This window comes from Tenrec ecaudatus, chromosome 16, assembly GCF_050624435.1.
Source record: "Tenrec ecaudatus isolate mTenEca1 chromosome 16, mTenEca1.hap1, whole genome shotgun sequence".
Taxonomy (NCBI): Eukaryota; Metazoa; Chordata; class Mammalia; order Afrosoricida; family Tenrecidae; genus Tenrec; species Tenrec ecaudatus.
The window spans coordinates 87,054,277-87,081,363 of record NC_134545.1 but is presented as its reverse complement, the minus strand read 5'-3'; the positions used below and the strand labels follow the sequence as shown (position 1 = coordinate 87,081,363).

At 49.7% G+C, this 27,087-nt stretch overlaps 1 protein-coding gene across 5 annotated transcripts in view; it reads right to left on the bottom strand.

Moving 5' to 3' along the window:
* Positions 1-2,344: 2,344 nt before the first annotated feature.
* The window catches only part of GBF1 (golgi brefeldin A resistant guanine nucleotide exchange factor 1), a 125,877-nt gene continuing 101,134 nt past the window's right edge, over positions 2,345-27,087 (bottom strand). Inside the window, exons 7-41 of one of the 5 annotated variants that reach the window (XM_075533747.1) lie at positions 26,760-26,820; positions 25,589-25,643; positions 24,759-24,857; positions 21,745-21,889; positions 21,243-21,466; positions 20,549-20,714; positions 19,941-20,152; positions 19,511-19,609; positions 18,758-18,952; positions 18,378-18,567; positions 17,679-17,819; positions 17,268-17,356; positions 16,134-16,336; positions 15,558-15,681; positions 15,176-15,301; positions 14,829-14,911; positions 13,944-14,180; positions 13,563-13,656; positions 13,026-13,202; positions 12,658-12,722; positions 12,448-12,571; positions 11,815-11,886; positions 11,578-11,672; positions 11,173-11,326; positions 7,333-7,558; positions 6,687-6,847; positions 6,306-6,552; positions 5,984-6,189; positions 5,084-5,234; positions 4,863-4,993; positions 4,628-4,729; positions 4,251-4,364; positions 3,904-4,084; positions 3,645-3,752; positions 2,345-3,193 (exon numbers count right to left, since the gene is read on the bottom strand). In XM_075533747.1, coding sequence (XP_075389862.1) covers positions 2,913-3,193; positions 3,645-3,752; positions 3,904-4,084; positions 4,251-4,364; positions 4,628-4,729; positions 4,863-4,993; positions 5,084-5,234; positions 5,984-6,189; positions 6,306-6,552; positions 6,687-6,847; positions 7,333-7,558; positions 11,173-11,326; positions 11,578-11,672; positions 11,815-11,886; positions 12,448-12,571; positions 12,658-12,722; positions 13,026-13,202; positions 13,563-13,656; positions 13,944-14,180; positions 14,829-14,911; positions 15,176-15,301; positions 15,558-15,681; positions 16,134-16,336; positions 17,268-17,356; positions 17,679-17,819; positions 18,378-18,567; positions 18,758-18,952; positions 19,511-19,609; positions 19,941-20,152; positions 20,549-20,714; positions 21,243-21,466; positions 21,745-21,889; positions 24,759-24,857; positions 25,589-25,643; positions 26,760-26,820 — 5,138 coding nt within the window. In that variant the 3' untranslated portion in view covers positions 2,345-2,912. The remainder of the gene's footprint in view (positions 3,194-3,644; positions 3,753-3,903; positions 4,085-4,250; positions 4,365-4,627; positions 4,730-4,862; positions 4,994-5,083; positions 5,235-5,983; positions 6,190-6,305; positions 6,553-6,686; positions 6,848-7,332; positions 7,559-11,172; positions 11,327-11,577; positions 11,673-11,814; positions 11,887-12,447; positions 12,572-12,657; positions 12,723-13,025; positions 13,203-13,562; positions 13,657-13,943; positions 14,181-14,828; positions 14,912-15,175; positions 15,302-15,557; positions 15,682-16,133; positions 16,337-17,267; positions 17,357-17,678; positions 17,820-18,377; positions 18,568-18,757; positions 18,953-19,510; positions 19,610-19,940; positions 20,153-20,548; positions 20,715-21,242; positions 21,467-21,744; positions 21,890-24,758; positions 24,858-25,588; positions 25,644-26,759; positions 26,821-27,087) is intronic. The other 4 variants (XM_075533743.1, XM_075533744.1, XM_075533745.1 and 1 more) reach the window with 4 other exon arrangements.

Below are 27,087 nucleotides of genomic sequence, written 5' to 3'. Positions count from 1 at the left end.
ATGGTTTGGATGGGGGAGAAGTGGTCAACCTCTAAAAAACAAACAAGAACTGCTGAAGGTTTAGATGCAGACAGTAAAAAGAGGGGCAAGGGATGGTCTAAGAATCTGGAAGCATGGAACAGTCTGACTGGTCCAGGGAAGAACAGAGGCAGCTTGATTTGTAGCGGCCATCAGTGTTCTCGCCTGATGTTTGTTACATCCGAGTGCCTATGAGGCAAGAAGTGGGCAAGTGGATGTGAATGAGTCCGGGGTGGGGAGGAGAGGGCAGGCTGGAGATGACAAGCTGGGCCTTGGATATTGGTATTCAAAGTCCTGGCAGTGGATGAGATTCCCCAGCAAGTGTGGAGGAGGGCTTGCTGCGGAGCCCTGGGGCACTCATCATCAGAGGCCACGGAGGTGAACAAGCCCCACAAGGTAAATGGAAAAGGCGTGCGTACTCAATGAGGAGAGGAAAATAAGCAGCCAAGTGAAGACTATTTCCAGGAGGGGGTGGGTCAACTGCTTATTTGAACTAAAGATCTCTCTAAAGAAAAAGAAAAGATTCTTCTCTACAACACAAGTCCAGGATCTGCATGGTTTTGCTTTCTCGTGGACACCGGTCTCCTGAGCAAAGGCAAACACTCACAGGCTCTAATAGTTTTCCCCTTGTTCCTTGCATCTCTTTCTTTGGGATGGGCACGTACCCCTTGTAACTGACTCTGTAACGCACCCTTCCCGAGTTGTTTCTAGTGGCATACAAACAAGCCACCTGTGTCCTTGGGTATTTATGTGCTTCTCCTTCCTGTTTCTGATTAAGCCTTAGGCCCACCCACACACTCTGCCATCGAGTCATACTGACTCATAGGGAGCCTGTAGGACAGGGTTGAACTGCCCCTATGGGTTTCTGAGAGTAGAAATCTCCCAAAGAGTGACTAGTGGTTTTGAACTACTTACCTTGCAGTTAGCAGTCCGGCTTATAACCCTAGGCCACCAGGGCTTTCTTTGGGCTCCGTAGGTAATTATCATCTGGCCTGTCTATACAGCCAATGATTTCTTCAGAGCCCCAACCTCTTGATTTCTCATGAGTAGTACATATAGTTGCTTGGTTTCGGCACCACCACCACCACCATTTGTTTGAACTGAGGATGTGTCCTAAGGAAGATCTGGAAAGTTGGGGTTGAGGTCCAACTCCCTCAATTCCCAATGACTCAACCCCTCTCAACCCCTTTCCTCCTATGGGAGCAGAGAGAATACCTTTACCGAGTGGTTGAGGATTTCTCTAAACATTGCAACACAAAGGTTCTCTGAGACACATCTGTTCTCCACGGGAGGGGCCTAGGTCCCTGAGCCATCTCTTGCTTGCCTCTTTGGACTCTGTTCTGGGGTCCTGCTGGGGGCTGTGACTCAAACAGCATGGCCCTCTGGAGACACTATCACTTTCCTCCTGGCTTCTGTCACTTCCACACCAAGTCATTCTTCCTTGTTGGTCAGCATTAAGGCCCGAGTATTAGTTCCTCTTTGTAGCTTCCTCTGCCTTCTAAGACACAACATTGTCAACATCACAAGTCACGCATGCGTCGCCAGTGGCTCTTTTTGTAACAGAATGAGACTTCCGGCCAGTGTTTTTCTTTGCTACCCAGCAGGGAGACTGCCAGCTTGCCACTTCTCCAGTTTCTTTCCTAGTTTTTCCAGACCAGCTGCAGGTTGGAGACTTGTCATATCCCTCTGGTCAGAGCTTGGTGTTTGCAGTCACCAACCCTGTTCTCCTCAGAGGGGAAACACACCTGAAAGCGTCTAAAGCAGAGACCCCACAGCTGAGGCCCAGGCCCCTCATGTCCTCTCTCCACTCTCTCCTTCCCAGGGTGGAAGAACCACACAAAGCTCCTGCTAGTGTGGAAACTGCATGAGGAAGGAGGGAGGGTGTCTGGAAATGTCTTCTGCCCCCAAACACAAGATCATAGCTGTGACCAAGAGGCCTGGGCCTGGCTTATTGGACTGTCTGAGGCTTATTACAGGGCAGCCTTCTGAGCAACCACAGCCCAGCTCTTGACTCCTCTTCCCTCTGACCCTGTTCTAGGTGGTCTCAGGTGGCTTCCATAGGGCAAATTTGGAGGGGCAAGTTATCCACGGCCCTGGCATACGGGTGACGTGGGTGCTGTGCTGGTGGTAGGGAAGGCACCATTGGTTCATGAAGGAATTCTAATGCCAGTCCTGACATGCAGCTGATGGGCAGGAACCACGGGGCCAGCCCACTGGCAGGCTCAGCCTCACTCTACCTCTGCTCCTCCAGGCCCAAACCCTGGGCATCCCAAGGACACGACGCCCTGATCCACAAGCTTAGGAAGAAAACTGGAGGGAATGGTAGTGGTATTGGTACTAAGACCTTTATTACATCATAAAAAGTCCATAGTTGTCCTGTTTGTCCATATGTACAAGCTCCTGTGGGCTGTCCCCTGCCCAGCCCCACCTGTCCACTAACCATGGTGCCAGTCAACACTCCAAACTGACCCGCTAATTAATAAAAGAAAAGGAACTGGAGGTGGCGGCCCAGGGCTGATGGGAGTGGGCATGGGAGAAGGTAACAAAGTGCTGAGTGGTGGGCGTGGCTCTCGTTGCCTTGATGGGGCAGGAGGGGCACATGGGCACCAGAGGGTTGGCACAGTGATGCCTGCCCAGAGCTGCCAGGCTAGTGGCAAAGGCTGCAGATGATCCTTGAGGGGGTGCCCTCAGGTCGGGCCCCCTGGAAGGGACAGCAGAGGCGGAAAGATGTCCTGCAGTCTGATTGTGGGTCCCAGGAGGGGCTGTCAGCTTTCCTTCTCAGGCCCCCATCTAAGTAGCAGCAGGCTGAGCCGATAGAGTTTGTGGCTCCTGGGACAGCTCAGGGTGGGGGCATGCGGACAGCTGGGTAGGAAATCCTGGTCCTGCTGTCTGCCTTAGTTGACTTCTGGGGTGGGCATGGGGTCTGTGGGGCGGGGTGTGGCCAGAAGGGGCACTGGTGAGGTGGCCTCGATGAGCGCTGGGTTGAGGATGATAGGTAGAGTCATGGGGGGCACGCCCACCTGTAGTGGGGAGGCCAAGGGCTGCAGGATCAGCGGAGGCTGAGCCAGGGGTGGGGGTCCTTCTGGAGTTGGGCTCAGCCTGCTGGGGCTAGAGGCTGCTGGTGAGCCAGGGGAGCTGTTACTGGTGATTCGGGGGCCTTCGGGCTTCTCAGAGTCTGTGAGGAGAGGACAGAAGCTGCAGTCAGATGCCCTTGCTGACCATTGTCCTTTTCCCCTCCCCACCCTGGGAGCTAGTGGCTTGACCCAGGCTGAAGAGCTGGGGGATCTCAAAACTTATTCCACTGCCCCACCCATCTTAGCCTCTCTCCCCTCTCCTGCTGTGCACCCCTGGGTGTCATCAGGCTAGTTTAGGCTGCTCTTTCCTAGAATCCCTTAAGGGCAACCTTGCATCTAAAGTCCCAGTCCCAGCCTTTCCCTTCCAAGCCTGAAACATCTCAAAAAACTAGATCATCACAGCTTGCTTGGGCCTGCCATTTTCCACAGGAGGAATCGGCGAGCAGGGTCCTCTGCTTAGTCTTTGCCCTGGCCCTGCTCAGCAACAACCCCAAGCTACCCTGGGCTTCCTTTCAGGCCTCCTGCTTTCTGCCTGACACCCACAGGACTCACCAGACGCTCCCAGCTCAGAGGGCATCTCTGGGGGAGGTGGATGACCAGAGGTCCTGGTGTCCCCACCAGCAGGAGTCAGGTGGGCCTGAGGTTCCACAGGCACAGGGTCTGGGGAGGGGGAGATCCAGATGGCAGCGCCCAGTGTGTTCTTTCCAGTGGACCCCTTGGCTCCCCACCAGGCTTCCCACCCACCCAGGCCTAAGAAAACAAACTCAAGCTTTGTGAGTTGTTCAGGAGGAAGTTAGGCTGAGCGCCCTACCCTGGATAACAGTCTGCTTGAAGAGCTCATCTCGTAGGTGGGGCAGGAAACAGTCAATGCGCTCCCATGTGATCTCCCAGAGGGCCGAAGGGCTACCGCCGCGTGTATCTGCACTGTGGAAGATCTCTGCCGTGTCCATCACCAGGAGCATGTTCTTCAGAGACTCTGGGATGGCCTCTGACTATGGGCACCAGGGACCATGGGAATAGGAAAGGGGCCGCAGGGTCACTCGAGAGTAAGATAAAGGAAAGGGAGCCACTCAGGGAGCAGGACCAGGAGCCTTCCCAGCAGGTGGGAAGTGGCTGCAATCAGGTCATGAAGAGAGTGGACACAAGGGTGGAACATACCAGCAAGTCACTGGAGCCTGCATGCATGTACTTGTCCATGAAGTCCAGGATGGTCAACCAGAGGGCCGCAAAGGTAGAGAGTGACAGCAGTGGAGACAGGTGCTGCAGGAAGACCTACAGCCCACCAACCCTTTTAGATGAGGGCAGCGAGGGAGCTTTCGGCACCCTCTGCAAGCCGGGGACGCAAATCTTCCCTATCGTGCATGGGCCTCTTAGAGCTTCTTCTGAGATCCCCAATCCTCCAGGGTTTCTATAGCTGAGGGTCCTGAGCAACTACGCAACATCTCTATGTCCTACTCCCAGAAGCCCTTGCTTCCTTTCTCAGAAAGAGGCAGGTGTGAGGAGAAGGGCGGCAGGCATAGGGTGGTGAGCAGTACCTTAGAGAGTAGTGTGGAAGCCCTCATCCGGGTTTCCTCCATTCCGCCCACATCTGCAGGGCTAATGTTCTCCAAGAGCTTTGTCAGTAGAGGAAACAGCACCTGGGGGGTGAACAGCCAACATCTTTCACAGGGCCAGCTGGGGTGGGTGCCGAGAGGCAAAGGGCTGAAGGCGGGAGCGCTTCAGGCTGCTGGCCCTCCTTGTCACTATCTGCAGACCAGCAAGAAGTCTCACCTTGTTGAAACATGATTCCCATTCCAGGGCCTCCAACTTTTGCAGATCGTGGACCAGGAGTGCTCGCTGCAGATAGGTCAGTGCCTGCATTCGCACCTGGCGCCGGGCGTCACAGCACAGGCAGGCAATGCCTGAGGGCAAGAGCAGCTGTTAGGATCCCTTGAGGCCCAGGTACTGGTGCTCTGTCCTAGCCCTGCCCTGCCTGCTCCCCTCAGGGTTACCCTGAAGCAAAGGGCACCAGCAGTGGGCCCAGAGCGTGCAAGAATCTGCTTCGATCTTCCGGCTGCCTGTTTCCAGGTGGCGCTGCTCCTCTGCCCAGGAGCTATAGATGGAGGCGGCCCGCGTGTGCAGGGTGTGCATCAGGTCTAACAGCTGGGGAGACAGGAGGGAGCAGGACGTGAGTGAGGCTCCGCCTGGTGAGCCCTCCCTGACTTTCCCCTCACTGTCCCTGACTGAGTCCTCAAGGGGGTGGGTGGGGGGTGGGGTGGAGCAGCATCCATGCCATACTCCACCCTTCTTGGCAGCCCTCTTCCTGGACTCGCTGAGCTGGTGTGGGCCGGGTCCCACACATGACAGGTGTGAGGGCTAAGGTCAGACAGCACTGAGTTACACAGAGACAGCCACTCTCTTTTCCATTCCACCTCACACTGTCTGGTTAGTCTCAATTTGAAAAACAAAAGGTGGGTTTTAGACTTAGCAGCCAAGTTCACATTCTGTTTCTGCGGTTACTGTCTGGAAGCCTGCTCGCCTGAGGCCCTGTTCCGAGACACCAGAGGACACATCCAAAACCGGGGGCAGTGACTGCCCCTGGGGAAGGGAACTGAGGAGCTGCGGACAGGAATTCGATGAGGACTTACAGTTCTCTGTTTACCCTCTTGTACCTTTTGAACTTTGAACCGTGTGCATACCTTACCTATTCAAAAAACAAACTTTCATTTAAGAAGAATCGAAACAAACAGTTCTAGGTGGCATTGGGCAAGGAGACCAGTGTGAAGATGGTGGTTGAGGGTCTGGGCTAGGAAACCCGGGCTCTGCCTCTCAGCCCTGGCTGTCCCTGGCCCCCTCGGGCTCCCAGTAAGAGGGGCAGCGGCAGGTAAGGAAGTAAAGGGTGCCATACTTACGTCCTGACTGACCTGTAAAGACACCGTGTGGTAGCTGGCAGGCACGCCTTCGTCCTCGTCATCATCGCTATGCCCGCCCCGAGTGGCGTGTTGGCTGGAGGCTCGAGGCCGCCGAAGCACAGGGCCTTCCTTGGATTTCTTCTTGAAGCGGCTTCCTTTGCTGTCGTATTTGTGGCTTTTGCTCCGTTTCTCCTGGGACTTGCACCCTGATCAGAGCCAGACTCAAGTTAAAGTTCCATACGCCTATGCACAGACACCCTGCCCACTCCTTCCCGAATCTTGTGTGCAGGTTCACATGGCTGCTCCCCCACGGGTGACCCACCGCCGTTCAGACTGGCCTCCACAAAGATGCGGAGTGTCTTGACGCAGAGCTCAAAGTTGTCGGGTGTGATGTGGGCAGCATCTCGCACAATGAAGGACAGGGATTCCACACACTTGAGCAGAGACTTGGTGTCATGTGGCCCCAGGTCCAGCCCCACTGTTAGGCTGTACTGATTGACCAAGGACGAAGAGCCTGGCCTGCTGAGTCCAGGCCCTGGCTTGGAGTTATCGATGTCATCCTTCCCCACCTGGAAAGGACAGAGAAGTTGGGCGTCCTGGCCTAACCTCAAGCTATCCTACAGGTGTCCTCTCAGATGGCCAGGGCTCTTCCCTGCTGGCCAAGGAGGGCAACATTCACCCTCTGCCAAGACCCTTCACTCACCACCAACCAACCACTGTTGACAACGTCAGCATCTGTGGCTGAGCGGTGTATCTTGCCAGGCTTGCTGTGGTCAGTGTAGACCTCCGAGTCGGAAGTGTAACCTCGGTCCAGGCTCAGGTCACTGGGATGGTAGGATGGGAGCTCACTGTCTGACTGGGCCCCTGGGCCAGACAAGAAGAACAGAGTCAGGGAGGGGATGAGAACACCGGGTCAGGGATAAATTGGGCTATCAGCACACGTGTGTGGCATTTGACCTCCCGTCTCTGACTTAGCTAAGTTTCAGCCCTGTCACCAGAGGCTTGAAGGATGGGCTTGACATTTTGTCTCTTGACCAAATAGGGCAGCATCTAATTTGGGCTCCTGATGGCATCTAGTAGCTAGCAGCTGCAGTGGGTGGAGGTGGGTGATGGCAAGGGGCAGTATCTGGGAAGTCCTCACGGGGAGAGGAAGCCTGCCTTTACGGCCCTTTCTGCTGCCTTCCTGCTACTTGGCTTGTCTGTACCAGGGAGGGGCCACTGGGCACGGAAGGCAGAAGTGTTTCCTCTGCCAAATGCAACACCCTGGGTTTTGTTTTCCCGCCTCTACTGGGCCCTAACTACCATAACATTTTGCCTGCCTGTGTGGGGCTGCCTGGGAAAGGGCTTACCAGCATCAGGTGCAGCAGCCCTGGCTGTGGCCTGCAGGGCGGCTGGAGGCTTCACACCTGAGCCGATGCACTCCAGCAGTGTGAAGAGGGTGGCCCAGTCATCCCCCGAGTGGATGTTGGCTGCATTCGTCTTGAGCAGTTCATGGAGCCCATAAGCAACCTGGTGGCTGACTCGGGACAGCACACTAGGTTTCATCAGCAGCAATATGCGCAGAGAGAGCAGAACCTGCAATGGGGAGCAGGGCAGGAAGTGGGCACAGAGTTTAGCTAGGATTCCGCTTAGGGCACGGCTGGTGGTCTTTTCTCTTTTTCATTGAAAAATGTATGGAGATAATTGTAAATTCATATACAATTGTAAGAAATAATACAGAGAGCTACCTTAGATGCTTTATCAAGTCTTCCCTGATGGTAACATTATACAAAACTATAGTATAATATCACAACCAGGATCCTTATGCTGATACACAATTCATCAATCTTAACCAGATTTCCCCAGTTTGAGAGAAAAAGAGATAGGGAGAGAGAGAGTTTATTGAGTCTTGGTATAACTTTATCACTGGGTAGCTTTGGGCATTCGACACGGTGCAGTTCCAGCAATACTGCCCTCTGTATGATCACAGCACCGGCCGCCCGTTCCTGTCCACAACTCAGGGCATCTGTCTTCAGCGTTGAAAGTTGTATATCACTGAAAAAAGTCATGTAAACATAATTATATAGTATATTCATAAGCTCTTTTTGAGATTGGTATTTTTCACTCAGTGTCATCCTTGTGTGCCTTCTTACTGCCGCACAACATTCTGGGTTTGAGCGCACATCAGTGTTAACTGTTCTCCGGCTGAAGGTCATCTGGATGGGTTTGAGCTTTGACTATTACAACGGAAGCCGAGCTGAACCTTCACATGTTGGGCCTTTTATGTGAACCTAAGTTTTCATTTTTCTGGGCTAAATGTCCAGTAGAGCAACTGCTGGGTCATGTGGTTACTGATTTTTAGTTTTATAAGTAAAGGCCAAACTATAAAAAAATATTAAATCAGTACCTATCACGGATATGTGTACCAAAACTTTACCTTAAGTTTGGTGTGCATTGAAAGATCTTTGAGAATCAAAAAGTTATTACCAACAACAAAAGAAAATGACAACCGAGTGGCTAAGCCATTTTTTCTTCCTACTGGCTATGCATGAGTGATCCTGTGTCCACAGCCTCGCCAGCATTTGGTGGTGACCCTCCTTGTTCTTTGAGCCATTCTGATGGGCTCATAGCTTGAATTTGCGTGCGCGCGCATACACACGGTGGCCAGTGATGTCGAGCATCTTCCTTTGCTTATCATTTGTTATCCTCTCTGCTGAAATGTCCGTTCACATCTTTTGTCCATTTTCTAACAGAACTGTTGGTTTCTTTTACTGTTAAGTTTTGAGAGATCTTTATATACATTTTAGATACCAGTCCTTTGTCAGATATGTGGTTTGCAAATATAGTTTCTCAGTCAGTAGCTTGTCTTTTCATCTTCTTTACCTAAGCTATCCACAGAGCAAAATGTTTTTAATACAAGTGAAGCCCACTTGATCAGTTTTTTTATTTTATGGACTGTGCTTATGAAAGTCAAGAACTCTGTCTAGTCTCAGATTCTGAATATTTTTTCTGTTTCTAAAAGTCTTTTCTTACATTTAAGTTTATGATTCATGATGTGCACATTTCTGTCAAAAATGTGAGGTTTAGCTGATGCCAGGGGCTTAGGTGGAGAGCAAATGTTTTGAGAGTGATAAGGGCAATGAATGTACGGATGTGCTTCACACAATTGATGTATGTATGGATTGGGATAAGAGTTGTATGAGTCTAATAAAATGATTTTTTTAAAGTGGGTGAAGGAAGATGTTGGACAGTGTAAGACATGACAAAATAATAATAATTTGTAAATTATTAAGGGCACATGAGGGAGCGGGAAGCAGGGAGGGAGGGGGGAAATGAGAAGCTGATACCAAGGGCTCAAGCAGAAAGCAAATGTTTTGAGAATGATGAGGGCAGTGTATGTACAAATGTGCTTGACACAAAATGGATGTATGTATGGATTGTGATAAGACTTGTGCGAGCCCCCAATAAAATGATTTTTTAAAAAGTGAGATTTAGATCAAAATTCATTTTCTCCCCTAAGAATTTCAACAGCTCCAGTGCTATTTGTTGAAAAGGCTATCTATCCTCCATTGCATCGTTTCTGCATTTTGTAAAAACTCAGTTGAACAATGGTTAATGTAAATGGGATCACTTAATTGTATACCTGAAAAATGTTGACTTGACAAATGTTGTGCTATATTTACACAATAATAAAAAAAGTCAGTTAAGCATATTTATTTGGACCTATTTCTGGGTCCTCTACTTTGTCCCATTAGTGAATGTGTCTTTCCTCCACCAATGCCACACAGTGCTTCTGACACTGTCAACTTGCATATTAACGATTTCAACCCATTCCACCCTTGTGAAGATTGTTTCAGCTATTCTAGGGCCTCGTGCGTTCCCGTATGGATTTAGCGTCTACAAGAAACCTTGTTGGGCTTTTCACAGGAGTTGCATTAAGAGTAGAGATCAGTTTGGAGACATGACATCTTCCCTCAGTCAAGGTACCTCTTCTCTCCGTCCGTGAACATCAGGATGTGTCTTCATTGATTTATTTGATGAGCATTTACAGATTTTTTTACCATACACATTCTATATGTGTCTTGTTAACATTTTATTTGGAGTTGTTATAAATGGTATCGGGTTTTTAATTTCAGTGTCAATGTGTTCATGGAAAGATGATTCGTTTTTGTGTGTTGATCCTGTATCCTGTTAAACTCAATTATTATTCAATGTCTCTGGCCTTCTGTAATTGGGCCAAGAAATCTTAGGAAAGTCCGAAAGGGAAGCACGAGGAAAGTAGATACAGGGCTGGGATGGCTCAGGTAGCAGCAGCAGTGCAGTCCAACCAGGAGACTCCCGGGAGCCTGGCTGAGCACCAGCTGGCTGAGCACCAGCTTTATGTCTGCAGTATTCCAGGCTCACCCCTCCCCACCTGTTGGATCTCACCAGCTGTTGGTCCCTGGGAACTACAATGACCCCTGTAAGTTGAGTAGAACGTACTCTATAGGGTTTTCAAGGACGTGACTTTTTGGAAGCAGCCACATAATGACTGTCTTCCGAGGTTCCTCTAAGTCAGCAGTTCTCAACCTGTGGGTCGAGACCCCTGTTGGGGGGTGTGTGTCGAACGACCCTTTCACAGGGGTCGCCTTAGACCATCAGTAAACACATAAATATGTCACAATATATACTGTATATACTCGAGTCTAAGCCAACCAGAATATCAGCAAAGGCATCTAAGTTTACCACAAAAACTGCATTAAAAAATGTGCTGGAAAAACTCGGCTTATACACCAGTATATCCGTTAATTACATATTATTCTGTGATTAATCACTATGCTTTAATGTTTAATTATGTTCAATTTGGAACAATGAAAATACATCTTGCATATCGGATATTTACATTATGATTCATAGCAGTGGCAAAATGACAGTGATGAAGTAGCAATGAAAATAGTTTTATGGTTGGGCGTCACCACAACATGAGAAACTGTATTCAAGGGTCACAGCATGAGAAAGATTGACAACCACTGCTCTAGGTAGACTCAAACCATCAACCTTTCAGTCAGTAATTGACCGCTGACCCATTTGTCTCACTCAGGGACCATTTGAGCTTCTGTGCCCATGAGGCACTAAGTCTGGTCTCTGTCTTGGGCCATGTCCAGAAGGGATACTTGTCGTTTTAGCCCCATGCACATTGCTCCCTGCCTTCTCAGCTGTACTCGACTTACCTGGCCACTGATGTCTTCTCGTCGGAGTAGCCGAATGGCCAGGCGTAGCTGTCCCACCACTGCCCGCTCAACAAGGAAGCAGAAATCCTGTGCCTGGACACACAGGTGGTACAGATGGTCTCGGACAGTCTGCCACACACAACCCACACGGTCCCTGTAAGGAACACTAATGATGAGGACACCAGGCAGGGAGGCCCCCTTCTGATCGAGGCTTGGCCTTTTAGGGAACACTGGCATTAGACCCTAAGCTGATGGGTATAATGAGCAAGCTTCTTTCCTCTGTCTACAGCCTAACGCATTTCTTGCCTCAGAGCTTACTCAGCAAGATGGTTCCCGGCTCCTGTCCCTTTGGCATAAGTCAGTATGGGGCCTGCCAAAGCACTGCCCTCACCGGCCGTCTCCTACCTGTTCTCCAGCACAATCCTCAGCAGCATCTCCAGGCAGAAAGCAGCATCCTCCTCATCATATGTCTCTTCATCTGGTGTCACTGAGACTAGAGCCTACAGGGGAACAGGAGCAGGAAGGTGGCATGGAAAGGCCAGGCACTGGCCCCACACTGCCAAGAAGTCGGCAAATACTGCTGGCTCCCTTCACCCCAAGCCCAGCCTGCCCCTCTACTGCTCCTTGCTCTGCATGCCGTACCTTCATGAGCTCCTGCAGTGACTCCAGCTGGAGGAACTTACTTTCTGTGATCATCTTTTCTGGATCACATTGCTAGAGAAGGCATGAGAGAGGGGGTCAGAGAGGTAGACTGAAGGTACAGAGCTTCCACAAGAGAAGACAGAAGCCAAGCCCTGGATGATTCGATGCCGCAGTGTCCGAGTAGGGAAAATGAACAATGAACAAAACAGACACACACACACACACAGACAATACAGGACTGCAGTACAAAAAAGACACAGAGACGGTACAAAACTGTAGCCCTGACGGACCACAGAGCTTTACTTTTATCTACTAAGTCCTGGCAGTGTTCCCAGATAAATTCGCTATTCCCACACTTGAATTTCTCCTAGCCTTGACAGAGTTCCGTATCTCAGCGTGTACTGCTCTTGTTTACTGCTCCCAGGCAACAGTGTATGAAGCTGTTCCCCAAATTCCTTACTGTTTGTAGTAAGGAAGCAGTTTATGAGAACCAGCTAGGACAGATGTTTGCATACTGTCCTAAACAGATACATGACATGAGACATGGCCCTCTTTACATGGCTCCTTCACAGTGTCAGTCCAGTAAGGAGGGGTCTAGGCTTACTCATGGAAAGGGGCAGAGCAGGCAGTTACCTTGATACAGTCTAAGGCCACTCTCTTGGCCTCTTGGTTCTCAGTGGATGGGCCTCGCATGCTAGACTGCTCAGGACCGCTCAGTGTCAGCCAGCTCACAAAGCTCAGCACTGTTGACTCTCCTCTGTAACGGAAGAGAACAAGCACTTGTAAGCCTTTGAATCATAACCTTCCTTCCCCAATGTCTCTAAGGCTTTGACCCGTCCTCACCGGTTTGATGGTGTCTCTTCCCGCTGCAGAGCAATCTTGCCATTGGGATCCACGAAGTCTTCTACCTGGACAAATAGGATCAACTTTGATTTCATTCCACAAGGCCTTTGCATTTACTGCCCATCCTCCACGCATGCTACATTATTTGGCTTCCTCCAATTGGTGACTGGCAATAGCTCCTGCCAGCCTTCGTTTACAGCTACCCCGACACCCCCCACCCCCACCTGTGGCCTTCCATTTGAAGAGTTCTGGTGAACCTCAGCAGACATTCGGGCCAGCGCTACTCTCGACCAGTTCTGCATACAGACACCGTACAGCCTTGGGGCTCTTGTCTTCATGCTGCTGACAATTCTCCTACAAAGAGTTACCTCCACCATAGCTTTGGGCAGCAGTTGTGCTCGGAACAGCTGCAGCATGGCCTCCATGATATTCTTCCAGCCCTCCCGGAGGATGTTGCCATGACAATGGGCCAAATGGAAAACCATCTTGGCTGCAATGTGGGCTTTGGGATTGCTTCCAAACACACTGGGCAGGTTCTCAATAGACTGGAAAAGAGGGTAAGAAGAGACTTAAGGCCTGGCTGATGTCTGGAAGCAGGGCTTAGCCTCTGGTTCTGAGAGTCCATAAGCTGGCTCTGCTTCGAGCTCCCGGAATGCTGGACAGCGCACTATCCTGGTCAAAGCCTTCCCCACTCTGGCACCGCTTCTCCCTTTTCATGTCATATGGTGGCACTATTCTCACCCCAGCGCATAGAAGACAGAAATGACCCAAGCTCTGCCAGGGGAAGATGGGCCAGGGGAAGATGCTGAAGGACAGCAGCACCATAGAGAAGGGCAGACAGACGGCTACAAGACAGGTCCTCCTTTGGAAGGCCAAACAAATACCCAGTTCTTGCCCATGCTCACCTCACTGCTGAGAGCTGTGAATTTGCATAGAGAGATGATGAGATTGTCAAACACATCGCTGAGGCCATAGTGGGCGGAGATCATGGCGCATTTCCTGTAACGTGACCCCATCCCAGAAACCGTGTTAGTGAAAGGCTACCATGTCCTTCCAAGTCCCAGCAGATTTGCTTAGGTCTCCTCTCCAGTCATTCCCAGGGAGAAATCTTGGACCCTTAACTCTGTTGCAGACTGAGATTTCCCAGTCTCCGCCCAGCCTTCCTCCAAAAACTCAGGAGGAACCTCATTCAAGGAGAATTATCATGGGAGTCAGAGAAGTCTTAGAGATAACTATATTTTCCCAGAGCTAAGAAGAGGTTGAGACCAATGCCACAGCTGGGTTACCTGAAGCCTGAGATGGATTTCTGGATGATTGTCTCCTCCAGGCTTTTGTCGAAGACGTAAGAAAGAGCAGCAATGGTGGGGCCCCAGGTCATGGTGAAGAGGTCAAGGTCGTAGCTGCCAGCAGGCACACGCAGGAATATGCCCTCAGGGGTGGCACCTCGGTGGAGCAGCACGTTCCACACATAGTTCTCCCGCACCAAACCTGTCTGTTCCTCAGGCATTACAATTTCCTCATTCCTGTCACAAAGCAAGAGAAGGAGTTCTAATCCAGCCGAGTTTCACCCAGCAAATACTGACCCTCTCTCCATCAAAAACTTCAGCTCATTGGTCTGCCTTCCACCCACCAGGGGGACCAGGGGGAAAGAAGGGCGGTGTCCCCTCATCCCCCAACAGTCTCAACGCCCTGTCTATAAGTGAGGCCCTTCAGTTCTGCAGTAAGATCTCATACTCTTTCTGGGAAAGAGACGATGAGCAATACTATTTTTTCCATTGTGTAGTAAAGACCTAAGTGTCCTGTCTCTGATCTCTGATTCAAGCCTGACTCTCCAGTGCACATCTAGTAGCCCCCAAATGCATCTTATGAACCAAACAGGCACATACAACTTGTCTGGATTTGAGTCAGGACATACCATGTAAGGGGCAGTTTTGATTCTGGCTTAGAGTACTGAAGTCTTAATATTGGCTATATATGTTGCCTTGTAAACCCCAATAAAATGATTTAAAAAAAATTATTTTTGCTTAATAAGAAAAAAAAAGGACCAAAGCTAAAGAAATTAAGGCAGATGAGAGCTCCCAGAGTCTAATATGACCGACACTGAGAACCAGAAAAGGAGGCAACATGTTTCTCTCTAACGGAGAGGCTACACCCTCTCTGTACATACTCACTTGATGGCATGGTACATGTCCTCCAGGATGTCTTGCTCAAAGTCCTTGCCTCCGTTCACACCTTTTAGGTTTTTTCGAAACTCCTAGAGATAGGCCAGTGAGCTTTCCCCTTGTCAGTGCTGAAGCCCCACCCAAACAACTCCGGGTTCTGTGGTAAACAGGGCTCAGGAAAGAGTAAGCAAGAGTCCAGAATGCTCCCTACCCACCAGCTTCTCTTCTGGATTGGCCATCCCTTCAATTCCCTCGGACAAAGCTCTGACCTCTGTGCCCATCAGAAACCCACGTCCTTCCCACGACCTCTACAGCTGTGTTGGATCTTCTCCAACCTGGCTAGAATCCAATCTTACCTCCAGGGTCATGGGTGCATTTTGTTTGCGAACGTTGTGGTTGTGTTGGTCCGTATTAAGCATGATGACAGCATAGGCCAGGGCAAAGCAGGCATCGCTATTGGCAAATGGGGAGCCATTACAATTCTGAAAAAGCAAAGAGCCCACCTGTGTCAATGTTCTTGTCTGGCCACTTAAACCTTCACTACCAACCCAGTCAGTGCCGGTACAGAGAAGTACCACCCAGGCCAATCTCTTGCCAACTCCTTAGCAGAAGCTGATCTCTCCATGGAAAGCTCACAGATGTTGCTCTTAGATTCTTAGGAGACAGCAGTGAAGTCCTTTAGTTAAGGCCACAGAAGCCCTCGATCAAACTGAGCTGGGATCCTGAGCTCAAACTCACCCTCCAATGCTCCGTGAATGCTTCTAGCAGCCGCTGGATGACTGGCGCTTCCCCAGGCAGGCGGAAGGCTTCCAGGTACAGGCGGAGAGCTTCATCCAGCCTCAGACCCTGAAAGCTGAAGGTGCTATAGGAAAAGGAGAAAGGACACAAAGGACGATGTACAGGTTGTAAATGCTCAAGTGCTCTTTCTATTAGCCACAGTCTATCCACACTGTTTCTTCCAGGGCTCTGGGAAAGGGGAGGTAGCTCCCAGTCATCCCTAATATAGAGCAGAACACTGGAAATCCTTAACCTTAGGAGGTTCCTGTCTGGTAACTTTACCCCCACCTACCCCTTCCCCCACGACTCATCCTCTGTGCTTAGACACGTTGATCCAGCCCTTTGTAATATCCTCTATGTGGAATGGAAAGGCTCTCCAAACTGAGTCATGAATCCCTTTCAGGTCCAACAGCTACAAGTGCTGGAAACACGTGGCCCGGGTCACCAGCAAAAACTGCACAACACTGCTTGGGAGGAAGGCAACCCAATCTAGAAAAATTACCAAGCTATGTCGCACACCGCTCACAGCTTCCTCACCTCACAAAACTCTCCAACAGGTCAATGTTTTTCCGGTCACTCACAAACTCCCCAATCATTTTCTTATCCAGGCGAGGGTTTTCTCGGAGCCACTGGGCTACTTCTGTGTTGTCCATTGGGATGGTGAGGAGGCCTTTCTCCTGCAGAAACTGGATTCCTTTCCTTGGCTTCTGGTTGAACTGCTCGGTGCCAGTGATCAGCAGCTAGCAGACAGACATGCAGAGGTGTTCCTGAGCCACCCACACAAGGCCAGGCTGGTCAGCTAAGGGACTCTGATGATGTGGTCCCCTCTGTGACTCCAGAATTAAGGCCAGATGATATTGGCCTCTCACTTTCCCCAACTTTCAGGTCTAATTCAGACGGGCTAAGGAGCTCCTTTTCTGAGTGCTTAAGAGTCACGGGCCAGCTCCCTCTCCTCCTCCCACTTGGGGCTCAGAACAAAAGAAAGACTAGAAAAGATTTCCATCTTCTCTTCAGTGTTATATCCATCCCTGAGCTTATTTACAGCCAGCGTCTTGTATGGGGCGTAGGTTGGATTCCCCCTTTATTTTGGTTGTCTAGCTCCTGTGGTTCTGGGGTTTGAACGATGATGGTAACTCCACTTTCTGCCTGTCCACCCATATTCCTGTAAGCGGGGCACAATTAAAATCATTTAGGGACTAGACTGGCAATAAAAGGAATAAATGGTTAGACAGAAGCTTTATTTTTAGTGTGTGTGTGCCCGCGCTCACATTCATGCATGCATACATGAAGGACAAGCACAGTTATTTGAACTTTACTAATTTAGGAGAATAAATATAAATTTCCTCTAATTGTTCATTACCACTCTAGAGGTAGAATGACTGTGACCTACATGACATTAGCTCCTTGGGCTTTGTCACCCTCATTAACAGCGGCCTCTCAACTAATGCAACACTTGCCCCAGGGCATATAATAAAACATGCTGAACCACATGGCTTCGGAGTAAGGGGAGCGTTTCAAAGGAGATGAGGGGTGGCTGAACTCTCAATTAGCTCAGAGACTGACAAAGCAGCACTGAGCTGCCAGACTTTCTCTCATGCTCTGGGATGAACCCCACAAAGGACATCAGACAGAGGTGAGTGGAGGCTGAACTTGGGGTCTATCTGTATGTACCTTCTTTTTGTTTTTTATTTCAACCAGTTCCCGTGGATCAGGCAGGAAGCTGGAAAATCGAGGTGGCTTCCGGGTAAACTTTTGGTCAGCTAGGAATAGAAGAAAGAAAGTGAAAATCCTGTGAGACCTCTTTTACCAGGAAAATGACTTTGGGAAGGTCAGTGGTCTATGGTCCAGTGAGGAAGAAGATGGCTCAGAAATCCCCTTCTCTTTATCAGTCTCCACTGCTCTTGAAACCTAGCTTCTGGGGCTCCAGATATTTTCTCTCCCCTCTCTGGGGCTGAGCACATGGTGAGCAGCCACGGCTCCAAGAGGCCAATGTCCTAGGGCCTTTCTCTGCCCACTTCTTGCCACTCGCCACCAGGACCTCCAAATGGAAGAGGTGTGGAGTTATGGACACTCAGTACCCACCCCCAGAATCACCAGCTTCCTCCAGATCACTGCATCCTGGCTTCCCATGTTCTGCTGGCAGCTGCCCTCCACCTGGCAGAAGTAGGCCTGGGATGTCGGGGGCCATGCCTATGGATTTCCTGTTGCCGGCTGCTCTCTCAGCTGGTGAAAGAGAAGATGAGGTGTGAAGACTATGGGATAGGAAGTCAAGCAGAGCTTCTGGAGAGGCTGACTCTCAAGCCAGAGAGACCACCATGCTCGCACGGAAGGAGTTGGTCCTACTGAGGGCAAACCCAGGTCAAAACAAAGGGGTTCGCAGTCCGGCTCTACCGAATGTTCCATTCCACAATGAAGAGGAGGCTAGCCTATAGTTGAGACTCTGCCACCTCGGCCTCAAGATGAAGACAGAGATGAATTAGAGGGAGAGGTGGTCTAGGAGAAGGTTGGGACAGAGTCCTCTGCCTCTATCCTTTACTCTCCCTCTGTTAAGAGACAATAATTCTTCCAAGAGCTGAAGGTGGGAGGAGGAGAAAGAGCAAAGTTCATGAATTCTGCTCATCTGCCTCCCTGCCTGTGACTCAAACCACCAAATCCTGGAAACCCAGAATAGGGGCTACCACCTAAGGAGGAGAGATGTTAAGGGCAGGAGCTAGGATTCAGGGAGTAGACAGAGGGTATGCACAGAACTCTGGAATCCTCAAAGAAAGAAATGCTGCTCACCATTACTGGTTTCTCGGGTACCATCTACTGCTTCATAGCTGGGTCTGGCTGCCTCTTTTTTCTCCTGTTGAGTGAGGTTGTTGAGGCCTTTGACCTGGCAGTGGGCCTCAGTGCTTTCAATCACTGTCAACAGTGCATCAAGAGACAGCAGATGTGTTGTATAGAGCTGACCAGAGACAGGGAAGGCATTCTGGAAAGTAAACATGTTCAGGAGGCTTGAGGTTAGAGTACTTTATATTTTAACGAATCCTTTCCCAAAATTCTTGATACCATAGCTTCTATATTGTCCTAAGAAAATGCCTCTCTTTTTCCCATTCCCCAAATCACAAGTGTTTCCTTAACAGTCCCCTTTTCCAGAGGCCTGGCACAGTGATCAGCACCTTGGACAGCAACTTGGTGAGGTCCTCAAACAGGTTGGAACAGTAGTAGTCACAATCATAGTTGATGTAGAGCTCGGTGACAAAGCTAGGGATGCGCCAGAGCTGTACAATGGCCTCCAGTGCCATCTCCTTCATCTCATAAGGCATCTTGGGGTTCTCCACAGTGATGATTTCCATGAGCTTTCTGATGTACATCTGGCATCAGCAACCCAGCAGTTGCCATTTGGGCAGGTTAAGGGCATTCGGGAAAGGAAGAGACAAAATTGGATGGGAAGAACATTAAGTAGAGGAAACAGAAGCACAGACGGGAGGCCAGCATGACGAGACACTTAAAGTATTCCATTTCTGCAATACATCTTTTGTGGTCTCCACGCTGGGAAATAAAAGTCTGGCTTTGTCTCATGACTGATCTGAAACAAGTTGCCTGCTGCCCCTGGGTGCCCTCTGTGCTAGGCTGATCGGGTCTGTTCCTGCAGTGGCAGAGCTGGTTTGACTTCCCTGCCGGTGTTGCAAGGAAGAACTGTTCTCACGCATCATGAAACTACTTGCCAATCCTGGTATTTAGGTTCTCCCACTTCGTAACCAGCTCGCTTTCCCGGGCTTTCTTTGGACTTCTACCTTACTGAGACCAGAAGAAGAACCAAACCATGGGGGTTAAAATACTTTCCTACAGGAAGTCTCAAGTCCACCACAGCGACCTCAAAATGCCGCGTGTCTCCACAATTTTCCTTTCTTCAAGGTCAGGAGACTCACCTCCAACTGGAACTTGAGGTGTTCCCGCATGCTCTCAAACAGCAGGAAGCATACTCGCAGGGAAGCAGCATAGAGGTTCAGTCGTTCCACACTGAGCAGCTGGAGAGTAGAACAGGGTGGGCCATGAGGTTTCTGAACCTGCCATGGCTCAACTCTCTACCGGCAAGAGGCAGGAAAACCAGTGGTGAGGTTGCCACTGAGGTCCTGTGCTCTCAGGAGACCAACTATTCCTGTTTCCCTCTGAGAGCCAGAGCCCCTGGGGAGCTACGAGAGCCCCTTTCCTAGGACGACTGGCCAGTCGCAAGGGAAGGGTTATCCTGGGCTCTCTGCTTTTCTTACAAATTGGTCAAGCCACCTGGTGCGCTCTCGGCCCCAGAGACCTTGGAAAGTAGCTGGCGGTCTTGGAGCCCCTCCAGCAAGTCAGTTTTACCTGGAATAAGTGGCGGCACATCTCATCCTTGATGAGGCCCAGGAGGGTCTGGCACTGGGCTATTGGAGCTGATTCAAGAGCCACTGTCAACAAATGTAGCCCCATGTGGATCATAACCTCCGAGTTGTGACGGTCATGTGGGCTGGTGAGGGAGATGAGGAAACGGAAGAGCTCTCGGATACAGGGCAGCCCATAGGGTACCAAAGCTGTACCTGAGAAAGCCAGGAGAGAAGGGAGACTACTAAGAAACCATCAGCCTAATGATGTGGCCCACGTGGCCAAGCATTATGTGAAGCAGTTTCAGGTAAGTGATTTTCTTCAAGGAAGAAACGTTGTTTTCTGGGAAAGTAGAGAAACTCATCTTACTGTAGGGAATCAGAGTTAAAGATGCTACCTTTCTGTTACAAACTCCAAGCTTTCTATTCTTCCCTCTCGCTTCCTACTTTCTGCCAAATTCCCTCTCAGTATGAGTTAGGAAAGGGTGCTGTCCATGTCAACAGTTCTCTGGCTTCACTCCATGTTGGCAGGAAAATGTACTAGAACTTGGACCTGCAGCTTAGTGGATGGGATGGGGAAGACCAATGGGCAGACTTCCAGAGAACACTCACCTTCTTTTTGGGAGGACTGCGTAAACCGCACTCCCCGAGGATTGACATAATCCATGTCATGGACAGAGGCAGAGTCGGAGTGGTCAGCAGGGGACGTGCACTCCTCTAGTACCTCAGGGATGGATTCCACCGATGCAGACTGGGCCTTTTCCACCTGGGCTCCTTCCTGTTATGACCAGTAGCAGAGGTTAAAGGAAGAGCGACGAGGACAGAGAAATTCAGAACTGACTCTGAAGTACTTTTCCTTTAATCTGTTTTGAATGGATTGTAGGCATAGGGCCTGCTCAGTAGGCTATGAATCAATTCTAGATGGTTGGTGGTGGTGGGGAGAGTGTATGGTGAGGGATTCAGAGCAAATCCCCTGGGGCATCACTGATTTACCAGACCCTAGAGGTGGTAGAGGCTCCCACCAGTCTGGGATTCAGATCATTACCTTTCAGAGAAAGCTACAGCCATTGGCTGGCCTTTGCCAAGTGCTACACATATGCATAACTTGAAAAATCCCTGCCCCCGCCCCCCACCCCCAACTATCTCCCACTGTGAGTTCTGCTGTGGGCTTTCCAGGCAGCATAGCTAAAAAGAACCACCCCCTGCCCTAGCCTTCCTTTGAGCCAAGCTTAGACAAGGACACAAAGGATCAAGTTAATTCCTACTGGGAAGGTTAGAGAGGGTTCTTTAGGAATCAAAGCCAAACCTGGGGATCAGGCTGTTCAGGAAGCCCTAGCTCGCCGCTCACAGGCTCTGCGGCTACACTGTAGCCTGGAGAGACAGCTTGTTCCAGGTCAGTGAGGTCCTCCTTGGAGGTGGTCTGGGAGGAGAACTCCAGGCCACTGTCTGTAGAAGGGCTGACCACTGCCGAGGCAGCTTCTGAACTTGCTGAGGAGATGGGGGTAGGAACATCAATGAAGGGCATGCCACCTGCCAAGCAAGGGAAGTGAGGCTTAAAGGAGAAGAGAAGGCAGGCACTGTGGGAAAAACGTACTCTCCCTGGGCTTCCTCCCCCCCCCCCCTACCTCCTAATCTCTGCATGAACTGATCTCTAAAGTTGTCAGAGGCCTTCTGCAAGGAGAGCACCCCATCACTGCAGAGATACTGAACAGTCTCGGTTCATCAGTCTTCAATGTCAATGTCCCCACGAGAGTAAGGAGTTTTTCTTCTATCTCCTCTACTTCAAGGACGGCACCCAGGCTACTTACCAGTGAGGTTAGAGAGGGTGGCTCCATCGGAGGCAGGCAGCTCTGAACCTGGTGCGACTTTGGTCATATGACGAGGGGGCCGGGGGGATCTCTTTTGTTTCTTCCATTTGGATGAATCACTCATGCCTCCTGCTCTCATTTTCAGCTGGAAACATCACATCTCATTAGCACTAATATCCAAACCAAGACTTTATCCCTAGAAATCTCCCTTCTCTCAGTCCTACCAGTTCCTCGAAACAGCTTGTGGCCCACAATGGTCCCCAGGTAGTAATCTAGACCAATGTTTCCCAAAGCAATACTGCCCCCTGGGGGTGCTGGATGATCCAGGGAGGCGTCGAAAGCAGACATCTACATTTCATTCAGGATTATGGGCTATAGTACAAAAGTGTTTAATTACCAGGGTAGCATTTGAATAATTTTCTTTTTTTTTTCTGAAAAGGGGGCGGTAGATCAAATAAGTTTTGGAACCTATGATAGACTATAAGATCACACCCCTAATCCTCTCACCTGGCTTCTACATGTGCCACTTTGTAAGTCGGCTTGGCAGCCTCCAACTAGAAAGTGACATTGTGTGTCTAGCTGGTCATGGAAAGGGCCAATCCTCACACTTATCACTCTGTTCACCTGGGTCCCGAGTCCTGTAGAGGAGAGTGACCTCTGGCAGAAAGGACAGGAGCAGGAACTCCTCTGCCCAGAGCCTCAGCTCTATAGGCCCAGGGACTCCTGGGTGTCCTCTGCCCCCACCCTGGAGAAGAGCCTCCTATTCCTGCTAGTTTATAATCAGTGACAAGAGCCTACACCTTCCTACCGGGCTTTTGGCTTTCCTACTGCTTCATGGGAGGAGCCTTAGTGTGGTGGGTTATGTTTGAAATCACCAGCTGTTCCTTGGGAGAAAGATGAAGCTTTCTGCTCCTGTAGAGAGTTCCAGTCTCAGAAACCCAGAGGGGCAGTTCTACTCTGCCCTACAGGGTTGCTGAGTCAGTAGCAACTGACTTGATGGGTGAGAGTTTTGTTTTGTTGTATTGCTTCATGGATGGACCGAGAGTATAGACCCTCGACCATAAACACACACCTTACGTTTTAGAATGTCTACATCAAATTGAACAAAGGCTCATTCCTTATATTCACAAAGGGGTGGCACCAATTTATTTAAAATTAAGAATGGAAGATCATGTCATACTCTCAGCTGCCCCCATTTCTGGAGAGTTCAAAAAGACCGTTGGCTTTTCTAGATTCAATTTATGCTTTCAGATGGGAAGGCCCTGATTCCTTGGACCCACTCTTGCTGTACTTCTGTTCTTTTGTGGCTCCTGTTTGGTCACAGGGATCATCTATCACTTAAGATGTAGGTTTTTCCACACATTTCCTCAACCCTAAGTTCAGGAACTTTATTTAAGACCATTTCTTTCCCCTAGTTCTGAGGCTTAGGCATCTGGGTTTTAAAATGGTCCACCACAGAGTCACACTGAACTATTTCTTGAGTGGTCAATGGACCACCAACGATTCCCCAGAAACGTGCCCCTATTTCAGCAGAAGTGGGGCCTGTATATGGAGGCTGGGAAAGCACGCCTCCCCACTGGAGCTCAGCAGGGCAAGTTTAAGGTGAAAACTATTCTGAGGGGATCAGTTAGCAAAAACCACAGAAGTGCAAGAAGCCCAAGGTCTCCGTTAAAGAAAACAAAGACTTCCTGGCTTTATTGGTAGTTGTGACTGAGCTTCAAAAAATACTAAGGTCTGGATACAGTTTTATGGGGTGCCCTTTTCTCCAGGAGCCTCCCCGATTTCGGGGACTCCAGGCAATCCTAATCCCACTGAGAAGTCAGATATTCACTGAGGTTCCTTTCCACACTAGGTTCAGCCTTTCCTCGCCATTTGCTTTTCTGTCTTTTGCTCAGCTAGCTCCAGCTTGGTGGTTTCAGTGAGCTTTCTCTGCCTCCTGGCTAGAGTCAGACAACAAGACTGCCAGTCCTCATAAATGCCTCAGCCTTCAACAAATAGAGCTGTGCTCTGTGCCTATGGGGAGGGCGGGCAGGAGATGTTCATGGAGACCAACACCCCCTTCTCTGTATAAAATTCTACTCCCAAAGGACAGCATAGCTTTTTAAAAAGTGATCGTGACAACAAGCCAGCTAGCCACTGAAGAGAGCTGTGACTCTCAAGACAAGCAAACAAACAAAACATTAATACAATCCATGCATAAAGGGCACAGGCTGAAGGACTGACTGCCTTGCTGGGTGCACATCTATACCCACAGTTTATTTGTTTGTTTAATCTTAAAAGCCCTGGATGCCTTCAACCACACCTCTAGCATGCAAACTCTTGTGACTCACCCAGACCATAATTCCTTTTCTCCCTCTTCTTTAAAGTAGACATATAGGGACTAGGGTAATCTTTACTTTGGACCCTTTTCCTACATCCCAACTTTAAAAAGATGAGACGGCACTACCAAGATGACAGGTATTCTCAGTGTCCTGGACAACCTCAGTCCCTAGCCTCTCTCCACGAATCTAGAGTTCTAAACCTTGGAGTGACGCCTTGAGTGGTAACCTAGGGGAAGAAAAAGAACTCAGCGAGCTAGACTACACTGTCCCTCTACCTCAGTCCAGGCACTGAGGTGCTTCATCTCTCTAAAGTTGCTCTGACACAGGGATAGGGGAAAAGAGGGAAAGGACGGGCTTTCTTGGATGCCTCTCATCGTTTCTCTTGGAATGGTAGATCTGAACGCTCCCCAAGAGTGACAGTAGGACTCAGGCTCTGTCTAGTCTCACTAAATAATGCATCACCAGCTCAAGGCATTCTCCTCCTGCTTCAGATGGCCCAGGAGAAATCTCAACCTTATAAAGCTACAAATACATGCAACTCCTCTTTCAAAGCCGTGCTGTGTTATAAGGGTGGGGTGGGGTAAGTTGTGCTCTGCACAGTGGAAATGGGACCCAGATGTTACCAATACAAAAGTAAACAAATACTTAAAGAAATAAAAGGAGGGGGGCAAGTAGAGGGAGAGGGAGAGAGACCTTGAGGTTCTTAAAGAGTAGTACCCTCTCTAACTGGTTCAGGGCTTTGGGCTGCTCCCCACTACTTAGCTCCAGTGTGTTGAGGAGACATGGAGAAATCTGTGAAAGACAGGCAAATGCACGATTTAAACAGAGTGAAGTAAACTCAGACACACACCAACAGGGCACAGGGCACGGGCACAGGGCAGGAGTGGGGATGGATAGCAGGGGAGAGGGGAAGGTCAGATCATGCACCAAACAGCCAAGGGTCATCTCTAGGGGCAAAACCTCTTCAATTTGCAAGCAGAATTCTCATCAGACACCTGTGAAGTTCAGGGTTTCAGTTCACAATAGAGAGAGGCCATTCTTCTCATTTGTTCCCAGCAGCTGGAAAACCTTCCAACTTGGAGTCAGGCTTGATTTGTCTCTTCAACAGAGGCTAGCTCAAGCGTGAGCCCAGACTAATCCAGCAATAGGGTGGAATTTGGGGCCTCGCCTCTCTTGGCTCCTACCAGGTGACAAGGTTGGGCCCTGAGGGGATGGCAGGACTTTTATCTGTGTTAACATACATATTCAGGTCACCCTCTTCCAGGGTCCATGGAGGACTAGCTCACCAGCTTATCTGGTGGATCAACAAAGGCCAGGAAGGAAGAGCTGGGGAAGGAAAGGCATTTGGGAAGAGAATAAACTGCTCGCTGAAGTAGTGGGAACTATCGTCTAGATTCCAAGCAGACCTGTTAAGACAAAAGCATGTCTCTGCTAAGCAAGACTATCCAGGAAAATCCCTCTAGCACTTAGGTTGGGAAGTCAAGGCTTGAATGAGAAACAGCAGACTGGCTTCCTGATCATACCTTTTTCATGTTGGTCCCCACATAATTCTTCGGTTCTTCTTTAAACTGAGGTAACCTACAAGATAGCAAATTCCAAGAAATGTCATGAGGGTTAAGGACATATTCCCCACTCTAAGCCAGCCATATTCCAGAAGTGCTCTGGGCCAGCGCATCCCTGTTTCTTACGAAAAGCTAGGGAGAGAGAGAGGCCAACTACATTCACTCTTTTCAGAGCTTCCACGAAGAGTCACAGGTATTGGGGGATTCATGACATGAACACCTTTTGAAAGTCATCAGGGCAAAGTGACTATGTGACCTGAAAGTGTGGAGGTTGTTTCGTCTTTCAAGTGACATCTTCCTGCTTGGGTTCACTTGTTAACCATTACTAGGAGCCAAGAGATGGGGAGAGGGAAGTCTATCAAATCTTTAGACGACTAGGAACAGGGTCACAAGGAGAAGGCAAAGTGAGGTTTTGAAAACAGTAAACCTGAGTCTGAAAAACAGACTCCGGGGAAAAGGGATAGACCTAGTCTATAGATACAAGCATTATCACCTACAGACCTAAAGAGCAAGAAAGAAATCCCAGGGACATGTTTTCAAGCTATTTCTTTAGCTCTCCTCAAGGCTAGTTGGGAATAGGAGCTACAAGGAGATGTGGGATATAGGAAGTAAGGCATAATATGGAAAGGCCTCTTATGCCCTAGAGCCTGAGGGCATTGCCTAAGGTTAAGCAACCATCCCAATAGGCTTGGGCTTTCAGTGCTAAAATCAGACAGTCCCAGGCAAACCAAGAATACTGGTTGTCCTGGCTTTGGTCCCTCTCAGAGAGATCAGGATGAGCTTCGGGAGCTCAGCTCCTTGGTTCCCTGTGCCCTCGAACTTGACTTCCTCCATGGGTTCTCTTTCTCGGTTGTTTCTGTGCAGACACAGATACTAGTTTAGGATGCAGAAGGAAGTCTTTCAGCCTCGATCAAATAACCTTCTGTTTCCCCGCCACCCCTGAGGCCAAGCAAGCCCCCTCCTCTTTTTCCCTTGCCCGGTAACCCTGAGCCCAGAGAGCTACCCCCATCTATAATCCCAGTGGCCTCTGATGTGGCTGTGGGCTTGGCTGGGTCCCTGAAGTGGCTATGTGGAAGCAGACAAGCTCCAGAGGCCTGGGCAGCCGGGCTGAAGCAAACAGCAGCAGGTTTACCTTGTGAAGAGCAGCTGCACCATGTCTACGAGAGTGTGCTCTGCGGATTTTCTCAATAACTCTGCACAGGCAAAAACAAATAACACAGGTGTCATTACTTGCTGTGCTATTATCAGGAGGCTTCTCAGAGCAGACTCCCCTCCAAACCTTGTTTACCAAGGATTATGTCGAACTTATTAAAACCAGCTCCAGCTCAGCCTGGCAATCATAATGCTTCTGGCCCACTAGGTGGCAGTACCGAGTCAGGAAAGAAGGCGCTGAGGCAGTTTCAGGTTGCCATCAAGCCCAAAAACCTTAAGGGAGGAAGAATGGTGCCTGGGTTGAGTCC